The sequence below is a fragment of the Pleurodeles waltl genome, chromosome 9, assembly GCF_031143425.1.
Source record: "Pleurodeles waltl isolate 20211129_DDA chromosome 9, aPleWal1.hap1.20221129, whole genome shotgun sequence".
Taxonomy (NCBI): domain Eukaryota; kingdom Metazoa; phylum Chordata; class Amphibia; order Caudata; family Salamandridae; genus Pleurodeles; species Pleurodeles waltl.
This window is the reverse complement of record NC_090448.1, coordinates 386,271,208-386,291,194: the sequence shown is the minus strand read 5'-3', so window position 1 is coordinate 386,291,194 and position 19,987 is coordinate 386,271,208. Positions and strand designations below refer to the sequence as shown.

At 40.5% G+C, this 19,987-nt stretch overlaps 1 protein-coding gene across 3 annotated transcripts in view; it reads right to left on the bottom strand.

The window, feature by feature from the left end:
- Positions 1-2,146: 2,146 nt before the first annotated feature.
- Positions 2,147-19,987, bottom strand: part of L3HYPDH (trans-L-3-hydroxyproline dehydratase) — a 79,752-nt gene continuing 61,911 nt past the window's right edge. For all 3 annotated transcript variants that reach the window (XM_069207021.1, XM_069207022.1, XM_069207019.1), the window contains exons 4-5: positions 12,718-12,855; positions 2,147-2,469 (exon numbers count right to left, since the gene is read on the bottom strand). In XM_069207021.1, coding sequence (XP_069063122.1) covers positions 2,344-2,469; positions 12,718-12,855 — 264 coding nt within the window. In that variant the 3' untranslated portion in view covers positions 2,147-2,343. The remainder of the gene's footprint in view (positions 2,470-12,717; positions 12,856-19,987) is intronic.

Sequence of the window (19,987 nt, the reverse complement as noted above, 5' to 3'; positions counted from 1 at the left end):
AAGCATCGTCAGTGGGCATGATCATCATTGAGAGAAACACATTGCAGGACATGAAAAGTCAAACTTACTGCTACGCCTGGACGATTGTCCCTATTCCTCTCAAGACCACATTGAACTTCTCCAATTAGGACCTTAAGCTCCTCCATGAGTCACCTTTTGTTCTGAGGTAGTACTTATATAGCGTGCAAATGGTGACCTGGAACACTTCATCTGAGAGCACCCTAGGATATTGGTCAGTAGCTTTCAGAAGAATGTTACCTTTTAGTCTAGACCTAATCATTATAGTGTGTCACTGAAAACCCCCCTATCAATATATTTGGCCTATTAAATTAAATATATAAACACGTTTTTTTCTGACTATCCCAAAAATAATTGTAAGAGTCAGAGTTGTACTTAAGGTAGGAAAACAAATGTATCAGATCTGTTGCCACCGGGTCATCTACATTCATGCAATAAATTACTGCAATAAAGCAAGGTTGCCAAGATGCCTTTTTCAGCTGAGACACCCATACTAGTCTTAAAGAGCAGGAAGGTGCCGAAGAAAATAACGATCTATAGAACTAATGAGAACAACGATCACCATAGGTGACCATCAACTACTGCCTCAATGTTTCATGTTGCTCCTTATACAGGTGGGACCCAAGTAGTGTGGTAGTCGTTATTGCGTTCCCACAGATGCCTTGCTAGACTCTGCTACTATTCCATACTCATTTACATTGTATGAAAGTATTTTGCTCTCAAGATGCTGACAATATTTTAAGGAAGCTTGTGTCGTCTCAACCTATATGGAATCAATGCCACCAGCACAAACCCATCAGATTCCTAATTAACAAATTACATATTCCTCTCCGTTTAACCTCTTAACCCCACCGTTGCAAGCCCCTTTACCTAACGTGGGTTGCTTAATCCTACTTTCGGGATTGAACCACAAAAGCCACTATAGTGACTCAAAATACAGTTAATTTACCACAAGGCCCCAGCACGTTTTTTCTAGGTTAGGTGAAGCTTGGCCCCTAAAAGCCCAGTGTACTTTATGACAAAATGTTTCTTCACCTGGCATCAAAGGTGGGTGTGAACGTTTCCAGGAAATCATCTGTGTAGCCTCACTGCCACCCTTCGGAAGGCCCAGCAAATGAACATGATTCCTACATAATCAGTATTTCAAATTGTAGACATTGACTATTTTCGCATTAATCATCCTATTTCAAACAATGATCAACTGCTATAAATCCAGGTTGAATGGGCCATTCCCTTACGCTTTTGGGTGTGGATTTTCCCTCGTATTTGCTATTCTGTGCTGTTCTTACAAAACTATTTTCAGTACCTGTGCAATGCGACAAGACAAAAGTTAATCATTAGTGGAGTCATCCCACTAAGTCTACATAGCCTCTGTCCCAAGTGTCTTCCCAGAGACTGATCTCTCTCTTACCATCAATGCTACATGACACTGGCCTTTGACATTCATGTACAGTCCTAAAAGTCCAAACAATATTATATGGGGCACACTGCTTATTATCCAAAATCCAGTAATCTGCCCTGGAGCACAGTGTGCTCTCAGACTTTAGTGGCTTAACTCTGTGAGGAGAAAATCGGCAAACATATAATGCCCCTTTTGGAGAAAGCTTTGATATACAGCTGCTGATGAATAATGCCGAGTGAATCAAAGTTACTATTTCAGAAGGAAAATGTTCTGAACTAAAAACCGACGATGGTCCAGAGAGCCAATATTTAGGATCTTATTCCTTAGTAGCCTGCTGCTCTTAAGGACAATATCAAATCCATCTTTAATAGGGCTAAAGTCTACCTGACCCAATTTCTGCATTTTATTTTATATAAGAGAATTAAAAGGTTTTGTAACCAGTAAATGCCCGGGATTAATTCTGGTCATATGTGCAATCTTATTTTCATATATTTGTTTATTTGGATCTATAGGTGTTCTGTAAATCAGGAAATCTTTCTTTCTTGTTACAAGATAGGATTCTCTTTGAAATAAGTATGTTTTGAATCTCAAAAAGGGAATTTAATCATGATCCCAGAGTGGAACATCTGATTGAAGTGGAGAAAGGAGAACAAGGAAACAAATAAAAAGATGAAACTGGCATATAACTGAAGGTCTCATAAATCAAAGCAAAGGTGACAGCGAGCAGGCAGTGGACAACCAGAATTTCACATTGATTTATTAGGCACTGTGAGATCAGACCATCCACAGAGTCAGCACAAGAAATTAAGTTGTTCAAAAGATCAAGCTCTGTTACTATATGGGTTTTTGCAATTGTATACTGGGGACCCACTACGGTCCTTCAAGTTAGCCTGCAAACCGAAGCAGCAGCAGCAGCAGAAGTGCTATTTGAGCAGAAATCCATTCTTCAGTGTATCTTCATTTTCCTGAACAAAATTTGCAGTCCCAGTATAATAGGCATGTCCCGATACCTCAACTATTACAGCGCTGAAATCTCCACATTTGGTTTCCTAGAATGAAAAAAATGTCATAATTAATAGTAAAACCTTAATATGATTGTTTACACATTTGCAGGGCACTACTTCTCCTTTGCTAAACATTGCATTTTGAAGCCTTTATCCTAAGCCAACCATCTTCAAAATATTTCCCTCCTACTACAACACAGAGAAGCAACAGACAACACAGAGAAGTACTAGGCTATGCTTTGCATGCCCATGGTTCTGGAATTTTGGTAATACAACATTTATGAAAATTTGTGATACTGAAAGCAAAATGAGTTGATCTTCTACTGGTCAATTTCAGGCACCACTTTTTAATTTAAGCTGTGACAGTGCATGTGTTTTCCAGCTGTCTCCTTTGTGTACGTCTCTTCTCCTTGCTCCATGCTGGTCTACCTTACCCATGTGCTTTCCCCCACCCACTCCATGATGCAGTTAGCTGTGAGACCCCGCCCCACCCCCAACATTACACTCTTTTTATACTTCTTTCCCCGGGCTCTACATTGCTCACCTGTGCCCTCCAGGATGCTTCCCCCACATGAGCCTCCATGTAGCTTCCAACCCCATGCTGATTTTGTGCCAACTCCCCTCAACTCCTGGTTTTGCTTCCTACCAATCACTTTCAAAAAACGCTTTGACACTTTTTTTTTTAATTTACTAATCCAACTTGGATCGGTAAATTAAAAGTAAAAAACATGGTGCATGTGCCTCTAAAATGGTGCGGCTGACCACGTTGTTTGTTCTTACTGCTGTTTAGCCATGCTGCATAGCACCGGGATGCTGTACAGCATCGCTAAAAATAATTTGCAAAGTCAGTAGCTGCTGACTTTGCCAATTGTTTTAGCTGCTGTCTCTACTGTATCAATCATCAATATAGCATTTGCAAATACACAGCTATATCGTCAGCATATGCAGATAATTTTAGCCACGGTGTAAAGTAGGAATGATTAAGAGTTTCCTAAGCATAGAAATAATATATGGTATACTGCTGAAACAGAGGAAGCAATAGCACGAATCGTTAATCTGGTTGATGGACATGAGAATACCACTAAGGAAGTGAGGTCCGAAATAGAAAACAAGGAAAATCGCCAGCACACGAACAACCTCTGAGTGCCTGTAATTAAAGAACGATCAGATGAGGGTTGACCACGTAAATTTCTTCAGACAGCCTTTCCGGATTTGGGGATTGGGATTTTGATTTACAAGCACAAAGGGCACATAGACACCCGTTTTGCAGAAATGAGAAAACTGGTTCTCAAATATGGTATACATTGGCATACATATGCACCTTTTTGCTACAACAATTAATATTTTCAAAGGCTCGTCCAAGTACCCATGTGTCAGTCTGGAATATTACTTTTTTTACACTCATATTTTAACTACCTAACTGTAGAGAATCGGCAACAAATGTGGCTTCTCCTATCATTTTCTGCTCAAAGTAAATGCACTCGTATTTTTATAAGAACCACGAATGCCTGATGATTATTTTGAATGGGTCGAATTATTTAAGCAATTCGTTCAAGGCTCCTAATGATATTCTGTAAAAATGATAGAAACAGGAAGCACTAGACAGGCCTGTGTTCTTATTGATGTTGAATGGGAGAGTTAACAATTGTTTCAGGGTCTGTGTTTACTCTAGTTATGCATACACTGGGTCATGACATAAGTAGTCCAAATAGAAAAACTAGTAAAAAATCACCTTTTAATTTTTCTAATGTGGATACGGGCTAATTCCAATATTTTGATGCACATTTAATTGGGCTTTAAGTCCCATACACTAACAATCACATTCTATTTGCAGTTACCCCTTCATATTATTTTTAGTTGGGGTTGGGCTCAAGTCAACCAGGTGTCATCTTGCAATGCTGGCAATACATTTGGCAGCTCAAAAGGAGATAAAGTACCACGGCACAGAGAGCGACGGGTATTGCGAGGGAACAGCATATTTATGGGTGTACTTGAAGGGATGGGGCAATGGTACGAATAGGTCAATATGGGTAAATAACCTGCAAAATGGTAAGGAAGAGAGAGATGATTTTCAATTATAGGGTCAATAGCTCAACTTGCATTGGAAAGGTGCCACTGAATTGTGTGTTCCTTCGACATGTTATGGCTAAACAAACACGAGATGCAACCTGCCAGGTAGATAAGAAAACAATGATATTTTAATATCAGAATGATGACTATAAGTATTACTAGTTGGAATATTCGAGGTTTGAATAACAGCAAAACAAGTTCAATTATTAGAAATTAGCTAACATCGTTTGTTTACTCGAAACACATGAGGCTTGTAAGCACACACATTCCACAAGCAGTCAGGATGTGATTTAATTGTTTGCGCTACACAGCAGACTCATGTTAAGGGGTCGCTGATTTGATTCAAATAAACAACACAAATCAATCTAATATAATTAAATCAGCCGTAGATAATCATGAATGCTGAGCCCTGATTCAAGTTGGCGTTGAAGGGGACGCTTTGTAGTCGATGCTATACACGGCCGAAATGTCAACGACCCACACAATTTTGATAACTTAGCCCTTCAGGTGAGGGATCAACCACCTAGTAGTGGCATTTATAATTGTGCCATTGATTATAAAAATGAATCTATACACCAACATGCTGTGCCCTAGGATACAGAAAGTTAGGTACATTTCCTTAAAGTAATTCAGGTGCACTGAGTTCACAAATCTATTGAAGGCAATGAACGGACAAGAGGCAGGTTCAGAGACGTTTTAAGGCATGGGCAATTTGAGCACTGGCCCAGGCCCCGGCCCTTCAGAGGGCCCTCTGATCACGCCAGCTCTGTTCTGCAGAGAGTCCTGCCCTGATGACCTTGAATAATTGTCAAACAGATTGCTTTGAATTCCGTTTCCCTTTAATTTATTTTTAATGCGAGTGATATGTGAGAATATACTGCAGGCACTTAACTGTGCATAGAAATGTTGTGTTTGTTTCATGCAACGTCAATACATTTGTTTTCTTTCAGATCAAATCAGGACATATGAGAAACTGGAATGATGTTAGTGAGCTGACGCTGTGTTCCTCTATCAGAAACACATTACTATCCCTGAATATTAGATGTAACACCTTTATAATTTGGACGGTCTGTCTGTGTACTGTCAGTGGCTGGGACAAAAAGGACACGAAAGAGCTAAAATTGGATCATAAATTCAAAGCTATTCTGAACAGCCCCCCAGCAATACATTCTGCCCCAGGCCCCAAAATCAAAATGTCCCTAGCCAGATTACACTTATTATTCCCCAGCGTGCCGTGAATTTTCACAAACTGATGTGGCATTTATCTCAAATTGTTTACCTAGGACTCTTTTGAATATTGGTCTAATGATTACACCAGATAAAAATCCACTGATAATTCCAATAAGATACACAAAAGTTTGAATCATTCGCAAAACGATGGACTTTAGAACATAACTTTTACTGGAATCCGAGTTCTGGAGCCAAGTGCATACAAGGGAAGTTTCTGCAATTATTTCAGGTTTTTATCCTTTCCATGTGGCCCTGCATACATTCAAAATCACTGTAAGTGGCTCTGTAACTAATTATGTTGTACATAAAAAGTGGGATAAAACTAGCATTTGACTTTGCAAATGCTGAAGCAATTAGATATAGACGGCAGGAGAAGCGGGAACTATTTTAACAAATGGAGGCAATGTGTGAGCATTTTGGTCGTAGTATTAAAGAGAAAGCCAATGCTGTATTTTCGATGCTAAAGGGTATGAACAAAAATATCCTGATTCCATGTGCAAAATATTGCCTTATAAAATTTAAAAAAACAAACTCATTTTGCACCTAAGAAGTATAGTTATGAATGACCATTGTCTTAAAAAAAGCACAGACTGGGGATACTAGGAAACGATGTCCACAGTTCTATCAAGATTTGAACATGAAGTACACGACCTGTTCAGTAGATGAGATAGACCATTTTCTATCCCAAATACATTATTCTAAGCTTAATATTACTCAAAAAACTATGTTAGAGGCTGACATTTCACTTCACATGGTGATTAATGCTATTGAATATATACCTAATGGGCAAACCACTGGTGAGGATGCTATGGGGGTCATTCCGAGGGCCGGGGCCGCGGATGCACCGCCAACAGGCTGGCGGTGCATCCATGGGCATTCTGACCGCGGCGGTACAGCCGTGGTCAGAAACGGGAAACCGGCGGTGTCCCGCCGGTTTCCCGCTGCCCTGTGGAATCCTCCATGGCGGCGCTGCTTGCAGCGCCGCCATGGGGATTCCGACCCCCTTACCGCCATCCTGGAACAGGATGGCGGTAACGGGTGTCGTGGGGCCCCTGGGGGCCCCTGCAGTGCCCATGCCAATGGCATGGGCACTGCAGGGGCCCCCTAACAGGGCCCCACCAAGATTTTCAGTGTCTGCCAAGCAGACACTGAGAATCGCGACGGGTGCAACTGCACCCGTCGCACCCCTTCCACTCCGCCGGCTCCATTCGGAGCCGGCATCCTCATGGAAGGGGGTTTCCCGCTGGGCTGGCGGGCGGCCTTCTGGCGGTCGCCCGCCAGCCCAGCGGGAAACTCAGAATTACCGCGGCGGTCTTTTGACCGCGCAGCGGTATTCTGACGGCGGGACTTTGGCGGGCGGACTCTGCCGCCCGCCAAAGTCAGAATGAGGCCCTATATCTTTAGAATTCTGGAACACCTGTTCTGAGATTTTGGCCCCTGTATTTTTACAGAACATTCATAGTTTACATGCAGGAGGCACAAAAAAACCATGATCATGAGTTTCCGTTAATACTGCTGTATTTTTTAAAGAAATGCATGCTAGCAGAGAAGAGTGTGGATCATATGGGCCAAGTTCAGTCATTAACATAGATGCAGAAATATTCTAAAAAATATTGGCTAACCAGCTTACAAGTATTATACAGCATGTAGTTAGTTAGTCCACAACAACATGGATTTCTACCCAGATGTGATACCAGTACTATATATATATATATATATATATATATATATATATATACACACACACACACACACATATATATATATATACATATATATACATATATATATATATATATATATATATATATATATATATATATATATATATATATATAAATAATGCCATTGCCCTATTTGATGCAGTCAATGTTTTGTCAAAGAGAGCTGGTTTTATTCCAGTTGACGCAGAAAAGGCATCCAACTGTGTTTCATGGTATTTCCTTATGGCTAATGGCTAAAATGGGATTTAGTGATAAAGATATTCAACGTATTAAGGTGCTATATGTTAGAACAGTTGCCAGGATTGTCATAACTGTGAAGCTTTCAGATCATGTACTTATTAGCTGGGGTATGCACCTGGGCAGTCACATCTCTCTTTTATTATTCGCTATGTACCTAGAACTACATAAGCTTTGCTTTTCATAAACTGTAGGTGTGTATGTGGCAGATGCATGAAACTGAGGAACAGGATCAGAGACTGCTTGTCTGCATGGGTCCTTGATCCTCCTCTCCCCGCCACAGTATCCTGCAGCATAACGGGTCAATGTTCTTATACATATCTATAAAGTTATACGTGAAAAATACACCATACACGTGGAATAGCTTTTTGAAATCTTTTGTGTTCAGTAGAAAGTGTGATGAATGGGCTATCTACAAACCTGTATTTTTGGTTTCTTGTTTATTCTTCAGCATACTTCATTAAACATTTTGCTAGCAAGAAATGTTAACTGTCTCCCCCAGGAAGGCTCAGCACTCTGTGAAATAATAACATGTATAACTTTGGTGCATTTCAAATATCTTGTGAACTGCAAGCCAATTTTTTTTACCATGGTGGCATCTTCTGTTATCTGCTGTCACTCCTGTGTACACCTGTATTCAGCTCAAGACCAGCCGATCACTGATGTTATGATACATGGATGCTCCCACATGTGAAGCCCTTTAAGAAGGTTTATTACACAATCATACGTTCAGTTACAGGATAAGCATGAGTACACAGCATAGCACCCCTTCACAAGCTCACTTTGGAAGAGTCCATCCTCATCTGAGATCTCCAGCAGACACCAGTGGAATATCCACACACACATTGAAACATTCCTTCTCACATTGTGCACAGAACTGCACACTGGCATCATGATAGTAGGACAGTAAACAAGACCGTTAGAGACAGGACATATTATTTTGTTCCATTTCTCAGGACTCTGCACTAGTCTAGGGAAGTTATGGCAGGAGGAACAACTATACACGATTGGGCTCAGTTCTTGGCATAATGGGAATTACTAAGTGGTCACATGTGGTTTATGATATGATGATCAGTCTCAGTCACATAATGCCAAATTGTGTTTTCCACTCTGTGGTTATGGGACTTGAGTAGTTGGTTGAACCTTAGAGCTCCCAATATGTTTATTTACCCTCTGTAGGAAATTAGGTTTTTTGGTTGAGAGGGCGTGAACCCTTCTTAAGCAGCAACCACAATCCAAGTCAGGGTGAAGCATAAAAAGTCACAAAATTAACCTATCTGGAACACTCTGGTAGCTTGGAACGAAAGCAGTCAGGCTAAGCTTAAAGGCAAGGTATTAGGTATTTATGCAGCACTCTAACAGTAATAAAGTGAAAACACAACAACAAGAAAAATCCCACACCAGTATAGAAAAATAGAGAAAGGTTTAACCAATATTTTGACACCAGAAAGACAAAAAGCCAATCAGTAGAACTGATATTATTAATTTTTGAATATCAACGCGCCAACTGTCGGCATCTATTTGCGCAAAACCGGGGCAACGTTTAAAATTATGGCTAAGGCTCACGGTTTTATGGTATTTATGTTTTTTTAACATTTCCATCTGTATTCATCCACATTTATTTTGTGGCCGTCTTATCAGTATTTATCCATATTTATTTTGTGTCCTGTGAATAAACGAAGTTGTAAAATAATATCTTTCCATATTTATTTAACTAATAAATGCATGTGCATGCCTGCCGTGTTTTAGACAATTAAACTGCCAAATCTAGCATAACAATACACCCAAGAGTAAATATTAGCATTACATTACAAATGGATGTTGACATATGTAAGAAAATCTCATCATGTTTTTAAATCCTCATGCCATTTCTCTGCCCTGCGGTTGGCTTGGACCTGATGAAATCAGTATGGAAAGTCACTCAAAAGAAGACAACATTTTCTGTATTTTTGCATTTTTAAAAATAAATGAAGACAGCAAACACTTTGTTTTCTGTCAGTATTTACCAGTAAAAATCAGTAAAATGGAAAACAGGGAGCATTAGTTATGGCCGAACGCAATGGAGCCTGGTTCAGACACAAGAAGTGGATTGGACCCGGTCTTTGCTTAGCTTTGGATTCAGAAGAAATTTAGAAGAAAAATGTCTGAGAAGTTAAGGTTCAGCTGGGTAAGGCATCTGATGGTGTATGAGGAAGAGGCGTCGTTGAGCTGCTGGATAAAGTTGCGGTGAAGATTTCTACATGCTGACTTTGTAACTTTTTGGGGAGTAAAAAATCTCCAGCAGGATAAAGCTGTATGCTGTTGCCGTTGAGGGTTCCAAGGGGCCAGACACCCCTTATGGGAGGAGCCGCTGAACAGGATTAGCTGCGGTGGCAAAGAACGTAGCAGGAGTGACCGCAAATTGAGGCCTACAGGTGATGCACCTCAGGCGGATTGGTCAGAAATTAGTTCCCAGTCTCCTGTCAGTTCTCAGGCCACTTTTTAGTGGAAATGTTTTTAAACCCCATGTTTTGTTTTTTGGCTTTGAGGCACCTTTAGCACTATTGCAAAGGGGCCAGGTCTTTTGGGTGGGGAAGGGGGATCATTTGGAGGGCAGGACTTCCCTGCTGGAGCTTTTTGTGTCCCGGTAGCTCAGAACAGGAAGCCCGACCACTTGGAGCCACTCTGCTATTCCTTGGTTCAAGCAGCAAGGCAGGCCTCAAGCAGCAGAGTAATCTTCTGAGGACACAAGGCAGGCTTCACATAGCAGGGCATTCCTCTCAAGTACAAAGCAGGCCTCAAGCAGCAGCCCCTTTGAGTGTGGCAGGGAACAGCTCCGCCCCTTCCAATGCCGCAGGATGGTTCATCCTGCCAACACTTAGTCCACCTTTGTCTCACTGTCTGGGAGGAAAACAAAAAGGCCAACTGCCACCTTATTCACAGTTATGTGACCCAGGACACAAGCTATAAACATGAGGTGGTTAAGGCAAGAAAATGCCAACTTTCTAAAAGTGGCATTTCTAGAATTGTGACTTAAAATCCAACTTTACCATTAAGAAAGATTTTATATTACAATTCTTTTGAGAGCAAACATGACTTTTCTACCTGTTCCCAAACAAAAAATATCACTTATTAAATGTAATAAGGTAACTCAGTGTTATCCTATTGGGAGATGTAGGCCTCACAGTTGTGAAAAAAGAATCTGGGAGATTTTTTACTAGCAGGACTTGTACAACTTAAAAGTACATGCCCAACTTTTTAAATACCCTGCACCCTGCCCTCTGGGCTGTTTATGGCATACTGTAAGGGAGACTTATGTATTAAAAATGGAGGTTTATGCCTAGCAAAAGGTTTATTTAGCCAGGTCCAGTTGGCAGTTTAAAACTGCACAAAAACTGCAATGGTAGGTCTAAGATGCGTTTTAAAAGACTACTTAAGTGGGTGGAAAAAAGTGCTGCAGGCCCGCTAGTAGCATTTAATTTACAGGTCCTGGGTACATTTAGTACCACTTTAAGTGGGACTTATAAGTAAATTAAATGTCAACGGTTGTAAGCCAATTTTACCATGTTTTAAGGAGCAAGCACAAACACTTTTGCACTAATTGGCAGTAGTAAAATGCACAGAGTGCTAATGCCAACAAAGATGAAATTCACTAAGCAAGAGAGTCGAAGGCAAAATAATTGGGGGTGACCCTGCAGAGAGGGCCAAGTACAACAACCCCACAACAAGTTTGTGGTCAGATCTATCGCCCCATAAGTTGGAATCACCCACTAGGATGATATTTTGCATGAAAGACTCAATAAGCATTACTACAGAGAAGATCTTCTCCAGGAAAGAGGAGTTGTACCCAGGCCTGCAGAGGATTACAGCGCAATGAATGTGGGGTCAAGCCTGAAGGCAGGATAAAGCAGTCCCACAATTACATATTATGTCCTGTGCCTGGCTGCTGAGTAGGCATAGACAAGGCTTATCATAAGTGCTGTGGGGAAAGAGGGTGGACACAACTGTTCTTCAGGGGCTGATTTTAAAATCTGGAGTGTTCTGATTCTGTGAAACACTGACTTCATTTGCACGTTAGTCCAAGGTGAAAAATTGGGGGATCAAGGCTAATATTTGGCCCACACCTTGTGTTTCCTGATTCTTGTGAGTTGAAGATAACTATCCATGGTGCATAGATTGATTTGCTGTATTAGGGGGATCGGTCACCCACTTGTGAAGAGTGATAGGTGCTGCATGGGTGTAGATGTCATACATGCAGATTTATGTCAATTCTTCTTTGTAAGAACAGGCTGTTTTAGCTGGGTGGATAACATTTTTGCTGTAGTCCCACTGGGTTTCTGCGATCTTTAGAGGCTGAGGGTGGGTAAGCATCTGGCAGTGTTGTAAGGATACCAAGGAAGGGAGCAAGTGTACAAACAGTGGATTTGGTGAAATTTGACACAAATTGCACACAGACTTTTACCAAATCTACTTGGTTTTTATGAACCTAGCTAAGTATTAATAGGTCGGTCCACAAATCACAAATAGACTTACCTCATGTATAATGAGGTAGGTCACAAATTAAGACCCACTATGAATCGCAACTGGAAAACAGAATGCATTAAAACAAGAAAAAGAGTAAGTAATATTTTTCTCCTTGGAATCACTAGCTTCTCTTAAAAAATGGGTTTGTTAGCATTCACAAATAGGAAGAGGTCCCTTTAACTCTTTTAGGAGGTGGTAAAATATTAACATTTTGTGACCGGATTTCAGTTGTCAAACATTAATACATTTGATACTGAATTGGTATTTGGATGAGACACCCTAAAAACAACCCTTCTAAATACCAACTTGGTATTTATACCAACATTAAAAAAAATGAATTTTTTCGGTCTCGAATGGCCCGATTCTGCAAATTGGCCATTTGCAAAGGCAAAAATGCTTTGTACATCTGGCCCAAAAATCCCCAAATTGTCTGAAAAGATGAAGACCATACAAGTAATTGTAGAAGCATCCATCACCCCTTAAACCAGATATAAAAGTCTGACTTTTGGAAAGGATAAAATGTTATTACCTTTACTGCTTTCCCTGTGAAGAGTGACCCAGTGGCACCACTCTTGAACCTTCTAGACTGGTTCAACTGAATAAGGCCTTTGTGGTACTGCAGAGCAATGCGCGCTGTCACTCCTGAGCCGGTAGGACTTCGGTCAACCTAATTTAAAAGAAGTACAAACAAATTACAGTTTTGAAGTAATTGTTCTATTTATCAGCAATAACAATTGTAGCACGTAAGATCATTAGAACCAGAAATGGCTTTGCCTTCACACTGGTAGTGTTTCTGAATAATAACAAAGTACTAAAAGGCACGATAAAACACAGAACATGGATGACAGGAAGGAACAGCAAAAAAAACACATACTCTAGAAGTGGAATACAAAATAGCACCACAAAACAGCATGAATTACATATGTCAAAGCTTTACTAAAAAAGAATTGTTCTCCAACATGTTGAATTCCATTTTCATTAACACAATTTTCCAACCTGCACTCCCAAAACCTGTTATATAATCGTGCCCTGAGCCTGTAAACAAGCTTCAAGTAGTGAGCACAGTTATGCATTTACGTTCCTTCCACCTGCTTTGACTTAGCCCATAAATTTATTCTCCATACTTCAACTTTGTTTCATGAAAAAAATTCTGCAAGCCAAGAAGTTGAAGCTTGCGCTCTGCTCTTAAATTTGCCTGCAACAGGTTCTTACAAGCCTTTGACGGGACACTTAGAACCTTATGGCAAGAAAGGGTTCACAAAAAGTAATAGAATTATTATTTAAGATTTTTCTTCCAAGGGGTGTCGGTGTGCTTTACAGTTCACAAAATATACAAAATGCGTTAGAAAACTACATAAAAACATAACACATCAAGGCAGATTTTAAAATTCGAAGTATAATAGCATGTGGAATTAAGCAGGGAAGGCAGATGGGATAGACGACCTTTTAAAAGGATGGAAACTGTTCTTCGTGTGTTGGTAGAAGAGGAAAAAATGAGGCAAACATTTAGGTGAGAACTGAATGGTAGAGTTTCACTTTTTTCGAAATGGCACAATGCTTTCCTGGCATCTCAGGTTTTCATGGAGGGAGTTTCTCACTGAGGGAGCATCCACAGAAAACTATGTTGTTGGAGACTACTGGGGTTTAAATCTTTTTGATTTTAGTGAAAGAACTTCTTTAGGTATGATGTTTCAACTCCTTTAAAAATGTTTTGGGCGGAATGGTGACATGCATGTTATTGTCTGTTAAATCCTGCATTCAGACATAGTCAGAAAAGATCTCTCAATCATGGAGTTACATGGTCATACTTTTTGGAGCTAGCGCACAATTTGGCAACGTAGCATAACACATCTTTCATAGGTGGAATGGAGTTTTTGGAAGCTCTCATGCAAAGGGCCTTTCCATTGTCTATTCTGACAATAGCTTGAATTTCATCACAAAAGGCAGACTGTTTTAATGAAGGTTTGACATTTTGTTAAGGTTTGACATTTTGTTAAGCTGTAGAGTGAGGCTCTGGCAGAATTCACTGTGCGCTCGATGTGTGTTTTCGGGGAGAGGTTTTATCCAACCCAAAAACCAAGTGAATACACTTCTTGGGCCAATTTGGGAGAAAAGCTGTCTATTTGTTTAGTTCCAAATCCAGTTTGTATAAAGTTTTATTAGATGTCCTTGGGCATTATAATGGTCCGGTTCTGGGTTTAACATCAAGACGTTTGATGACTTCCATTTTGGAATGATTTTACACTTTTAGTGTGATGTTGTTGAAGATGGTGATATATATACATATATATATATATATATATATATATATATATATATATATATATATATATATATATATATATATATATATATATATGTATATATATATATATATATATATATATATATATTTCACCAACTCGCATCCATAAATCAAGGAAGCAATGGACACCACCAGATGCAATAAGTGAGTAATCACCAAGATTATCCAAACCAATGCATTTCGGCCATAGCCTTGATCACGGTAATTGACAAAAGGTACTGCTGTGGTTTCAACACACTTACATTCATGAATATCAACAACGGACAAAATGTGAAAGTGTTAACACCCCTGAAGGCTGCTGCCATGTTTGCCTAGTTAACAAATACAGATGTTATAATATCCACATAAAATACATGCTGCAATATTATTATATTAATGAGCTGAAAATCTAAGCAAAGGTGATTGATGCTACCACTCCTGATCTCAGAGGTGGTAACAAATAACATAAGCTGAGAGTACTAGAATCAAAATATATTTTGGATTTCGATACTTTAGCTCCAGCAGGCCTCAATTCCAGTGAGGAAATGTCAGTACATTCGTTTTAATGTAAACAATGGAGTTGTGCAAAAGTTACAGTAGTCTTCTAAGGCTGGATCGGTAATAAGAACGGTTTTTAATGTTAAATTTTGTTTATTTTGTTTTCACACAGGGTGTTTTGCACTACACGTTCTGGAGAGCTGCCGAACACTGCACAGCAGTGCATTATGCCACTTATAGAACTTTGATCACTATCCCACATTGGTGAGACTCACTATTTTGTCACCACTTCCGAAGTATTCGTTTAGCTGCACTTAAGCATGACTATTTGCTTGTTTTGGCTCATGAGGTATGGAGCATGGACTATTAGACACCTATGGGCATTATAGACGCTGGTCACAAATTAGATCATAGGAACAGTTCCTCTTTCTTTTCAACATTGGTCACTTTAGTTATGGCCGACAAAGGTGAACTAATGATCGTAGCATGGTGTACACCAGTGGCGCATCTGCCACTCATGCAGTACCACTTTCTACTGTAGTTGGACTTTAAATTAGTTTATATATCTGTGTGTGTTGTTGTGCTGCCTTTGGTACAGTACCACATCGACATACCAATCATCAATGTGGTAGGACAACTAGGTGTCCCATATATTCCAGGAACTATATTCATTTTAGACGGTGGACCGTACTGAGCCCCACCTGTTTTACTCATTTAGGTTGGACCTTACCCGGCATGCAGATTATTTTCCCGTGGTCACAGCACTAATGAGGACCTATACACTGAGCGCCTGCTTTATTTTTTCAACAATGGTTTATATAATTTTGGTTGTGGTGACTTCGCAATTTTTTTCAGTATTATAGTATAGTGGTTCTTTGTTGACCTGTTTAGTTTGCACACATTTTCAATTTTATTTTTGCACCTGTGCTTAGATTTTCAGCTCATTAATGTAATAATAGCGCAATATGTATTTTATGTGGCTATTATAACATCTGTATGTGTTAACCAGGCAAACATGGCGGCGGCCTCCAGGAGTGTTTACACTTTCACATTTTGTCCGTTGTTGATATTCATGAAAATAAGTGTGTTAAATCCATGTCAGTTCCTTTTGTCAATTATTGTGATCAAGGCTACGGCCGAAACGCGTTGGTTTGGATAATCTTGGTGAATAAATCACTTATTGCATCTGGTGGTGTCCATGGCTTACTCTATTTATGGTTACGAGTTAGTGAAATATTTGGGTTCTGGGACCAGACACGGACTGCCGCGACCTGTGCCTCCGTAGGTTTTGCGTGATATATATATATATATATATATATATATATATATAATTTTTTCTACTAAAAAAAGGTTAAAGTAAGATTTTAGTTAGGTGAAAATGTCAGTTTAAACAAAGTTTTAAACCAAAAGTAACCCACTGAAATTCAACAGTTATAGCCATTTCAAGCAAATACACCATGCACTGACGCCATTCACAACAATGCCTTTTCAGTTGTCATCAGTAATGTTATCAATGATGTCACAGAACATGTCATGAGTGTTGTAATATTTGAGGTAATAAGCAGTGCTGAGTGAGGTGCAAGTTACAGTTAGTTGAAAGAACTAGAACAGTTGAATTTCAGTGTTTCTTAGCTTAACAAGTTACATTTAAACTGACATTTTACCTAACTATAATGTCACTTTAAACTTTGGTTTATTCAGTGAATTTTTGAGTTTTTTTATTGCAAAGTAAGATATTGAATTTTTTCAGAGAATTTCAAGTTTTTTTCAAGGGTAAAATAATATTTTATTACCATATTTAAGGCCTAACCCCTACTGCGCAGAGACTTTGGTCTTTCACTTGATGGAGTTGCCTGCAGGGCACTGCCTGCAGACAGTCCCGGTGCCAAAACTGACCACAGACAGCCAACCTCCTGCCATGCATGGCTTTCAGTTGTGCGAGGCATGTGGTTGGCTGCCGGGCCTGGCCGCATCCAGCTCTCTGTAGGCAGCCAACTTTCCTGCAGCAGGAACAAACCGCCTGTTAGTGACAACCTACCGTAGACACTCAGGCCCCACCCCATTGTTTATTTTCTTTTGACATTTTCTGCTCCCGCAATACTCTTGCAGCAGCCAGCATGGCCCTGTGCACTTACATGGGACACACAAGCAATCATGGAAACCCCCTCAATTTTGTAAACAAATTTGGCCTCAGGAGGTCCCTCTGGCACCCCAACACAATGTCCAGGCTGTCAGTGTATTCCTACCTTGCCCCCTAATACCTTATTTGTTTTATTTTTTAGGGCACAGGGACTGAGTCCCCATGCCCTGAAACAGTGACCACAACAATTTTCTTCATTTTGTGGCCAATGAATTAGAGTGCAAACTACCACAGGAGTACGCAGGAGAAAGACAGCCAACAGGGAGATCACTCCATTTTATGACTTTTTAAGACTACGGGACACTCACAAGACTACCATGAACCCAACCATCCAGATATACAAAGTTTTTGAACCTTAATTTCTCAAAAACTACCGAATAGATTTACACCAAAGAAGATCTAGCTTTCTGCCAAATTTGATGTAAGTCTGATATAGCTGTAGTGCTGTTCAAATCCCTATGGAAATAGCCTGGTGAAACTAAGTTTTGGGACCCCCCCTTTTTTTTTTTTAGCACCCTCTTTGAAATGTTCAAGGAATGTGCTGAGATGGATGAGCTTTTTATTTAAGAAAGTTTCATGAAGATTCACCTAAAGACACCAGTTATTAGAAAACCAAAAATATATTTAGTAGTGTGTCACCCATCCATGTATTAGTGAATAGACACACCCGACCTCTCAATCAAGATGCTCATTGTACTGACTAAACCACGTAGAGCTGAAAATACAGTCCTGTGAAAGTCCACATGTTGAACCCTACTTCAGGGTAAAAGCCGGTACTCCTCATTCTCACCAATTGCTTGTGGTTGTGGAGGTGTAAGATACGTCAGATCAGAAACATGTTTTTCGAGTCCAAGCAAGTGTCAAGGATTATGATATGCCACGCTAGGTCAATTGTGTCAAAGCACACTGAGAAATTATGTAGTACAGGAAAGTAGGCCTCCCCATTGCCCAAAACCTATTATGAAAGTAGCATTTTCGTTGCTGGTGAAATGTTAAGTAAATTCCCTGGTATAAATGTTGTTTGTAATCCCTAGCATTAATACATGCTACACTCGCAGGCAGGAAGTGTTACCTACATGTTGTAGTGTCTTAGAACTGTGAGCATTAGGACCCTGTGACCCGGAGCACACTCAATGAAGGGATTACATAAGCATTCTGGGAGGTATTAAGTTGTGGTCATGAACAGTTATGACACTAGATAAAGGAACGTTGTGAACAGATTGAGATTTGTTGGTATAGGTGCATATGGTACACTTTTTTACTTCTGACTCAACTATGGAATCCATGTTGGGAAACAAATAACGTTCCTTAAGTCTTGATTTGGTTAAATTCTTCCCTAAGTGGCCTTCATGTACTAGATCAATTACTTTATTTCTTGAGTCTTCAGGCGGTATTATTTGATCATTTCTCAATATAAAGTTCTTATCAATGTTGATTGCATGGTGTATTTCCCAAAACCTTTTGATCTCTTCATTTACCTCTTTGCTAGACTTGGGCCAACCTTATAATATGTAGGTTCTCAGTTGTTGTAAAGTTCCATCATTTGAAGTACATTCCTCCCACTCTTTAGAAGTGATGGCCGGGGAACTGATTTCTAGTATGGGGTACTATATAGTTTTGTATTCTTTTTCTTTCTTCAAAGGGGCTCTGGAAAAAAAGTCAGCTGCTGTGGTTATGTTTCCTGTAACATATTCTGTTTTGAAGCAGATGCTTTCTAAGCCTAACACCCATCTAGCTATGCGGGATGTGCTGTTGGAAAACCCTTCGGATATAAACATATATGTGAGAGGTTTATTATCTTTCCGTATACTGACTTGTTAGTCCCAAAAAAAGAATGTAAAATGGTTGAAAGCCCAGAAGCATGGAAGGCCTTCTTTTTCAATCACAGAGTAATTTGTTCCAGACTTTGTGAGAGAATGTGAGGCAAAAGCAACAATCCTTTCTTATTCATCAATTATTTGAGATAGAGTGGTGCCTAGTCCTTTGTTATCGGCGTCAGTAATTTTTCTACTGGGTTCAAAATTACATAAGTATTGGGCTGTCAGTATCGCTTCTTTGAGTTTCTCAAATTAAAGCTGGTGTTCTTTTTCCATTTGTATGGTGTGTGGTTTTTCAAAAGTTATCTAAGACTAAATGTTAAGCTGGCAAAATTCTTAACATATTTTGCCATATACTCAGCAAGTCCTAAGAATGACCTGAACTTATCTTTGGTTTCTGGGGCAGATGCTTTTTTAATGGTTTCTAGTAGGCACATTTTGGATTTGAATCCTTCTTTAGATATAGGGGGTCATTCTGACCGCGGCGGACGGCGGTCGCCGCCCGCCAAGCGGTTCCCGCCGAAAGACCACTCCGCGGTCAAAAGACCGCGGCGGTCATTCTGGCTTTCCCACTGGGCCGGCGGGCGACCGCCGAAAGTCCGCCCGCCAGCCCAGCGGGAAACACCCTTCCCACGAGGACGCCGGCTCAGAATGGAGCCGGCGGAGTGGGAAGGTGCGACGGGTGCAGTTGCACCCGTCGCGAATTTCAGTGCCTGCAAAGCAGACACTGAAATTCTTCGTGGGGCCCTCTTACGGGGGCCCCTGCAGTGCCCATGCCATGGCGGAGAACCGCCAGGAACCGGATGGCGGTAGGGGGTGTCAGAATCCCCATGGCGGCGGAGCGCGCTCCGCAGCCATGGAGGATTCTCAAGGGCAGCGGGAAGTCGGCGGTACACCGCCGACTTTCCGTTTCTGGCCGCGGCTGAACCGCAGCGGTCAGAATGCCCAGCGGTGCACCGCCAGCCTGTTGGCGGTGCTACCGCCGACCTCCGCCATGGCGGTAATTACCGCCAGGGTCAGAATGACCCCCATAGTGTCTCCCAGGTACTCCACTGCACTA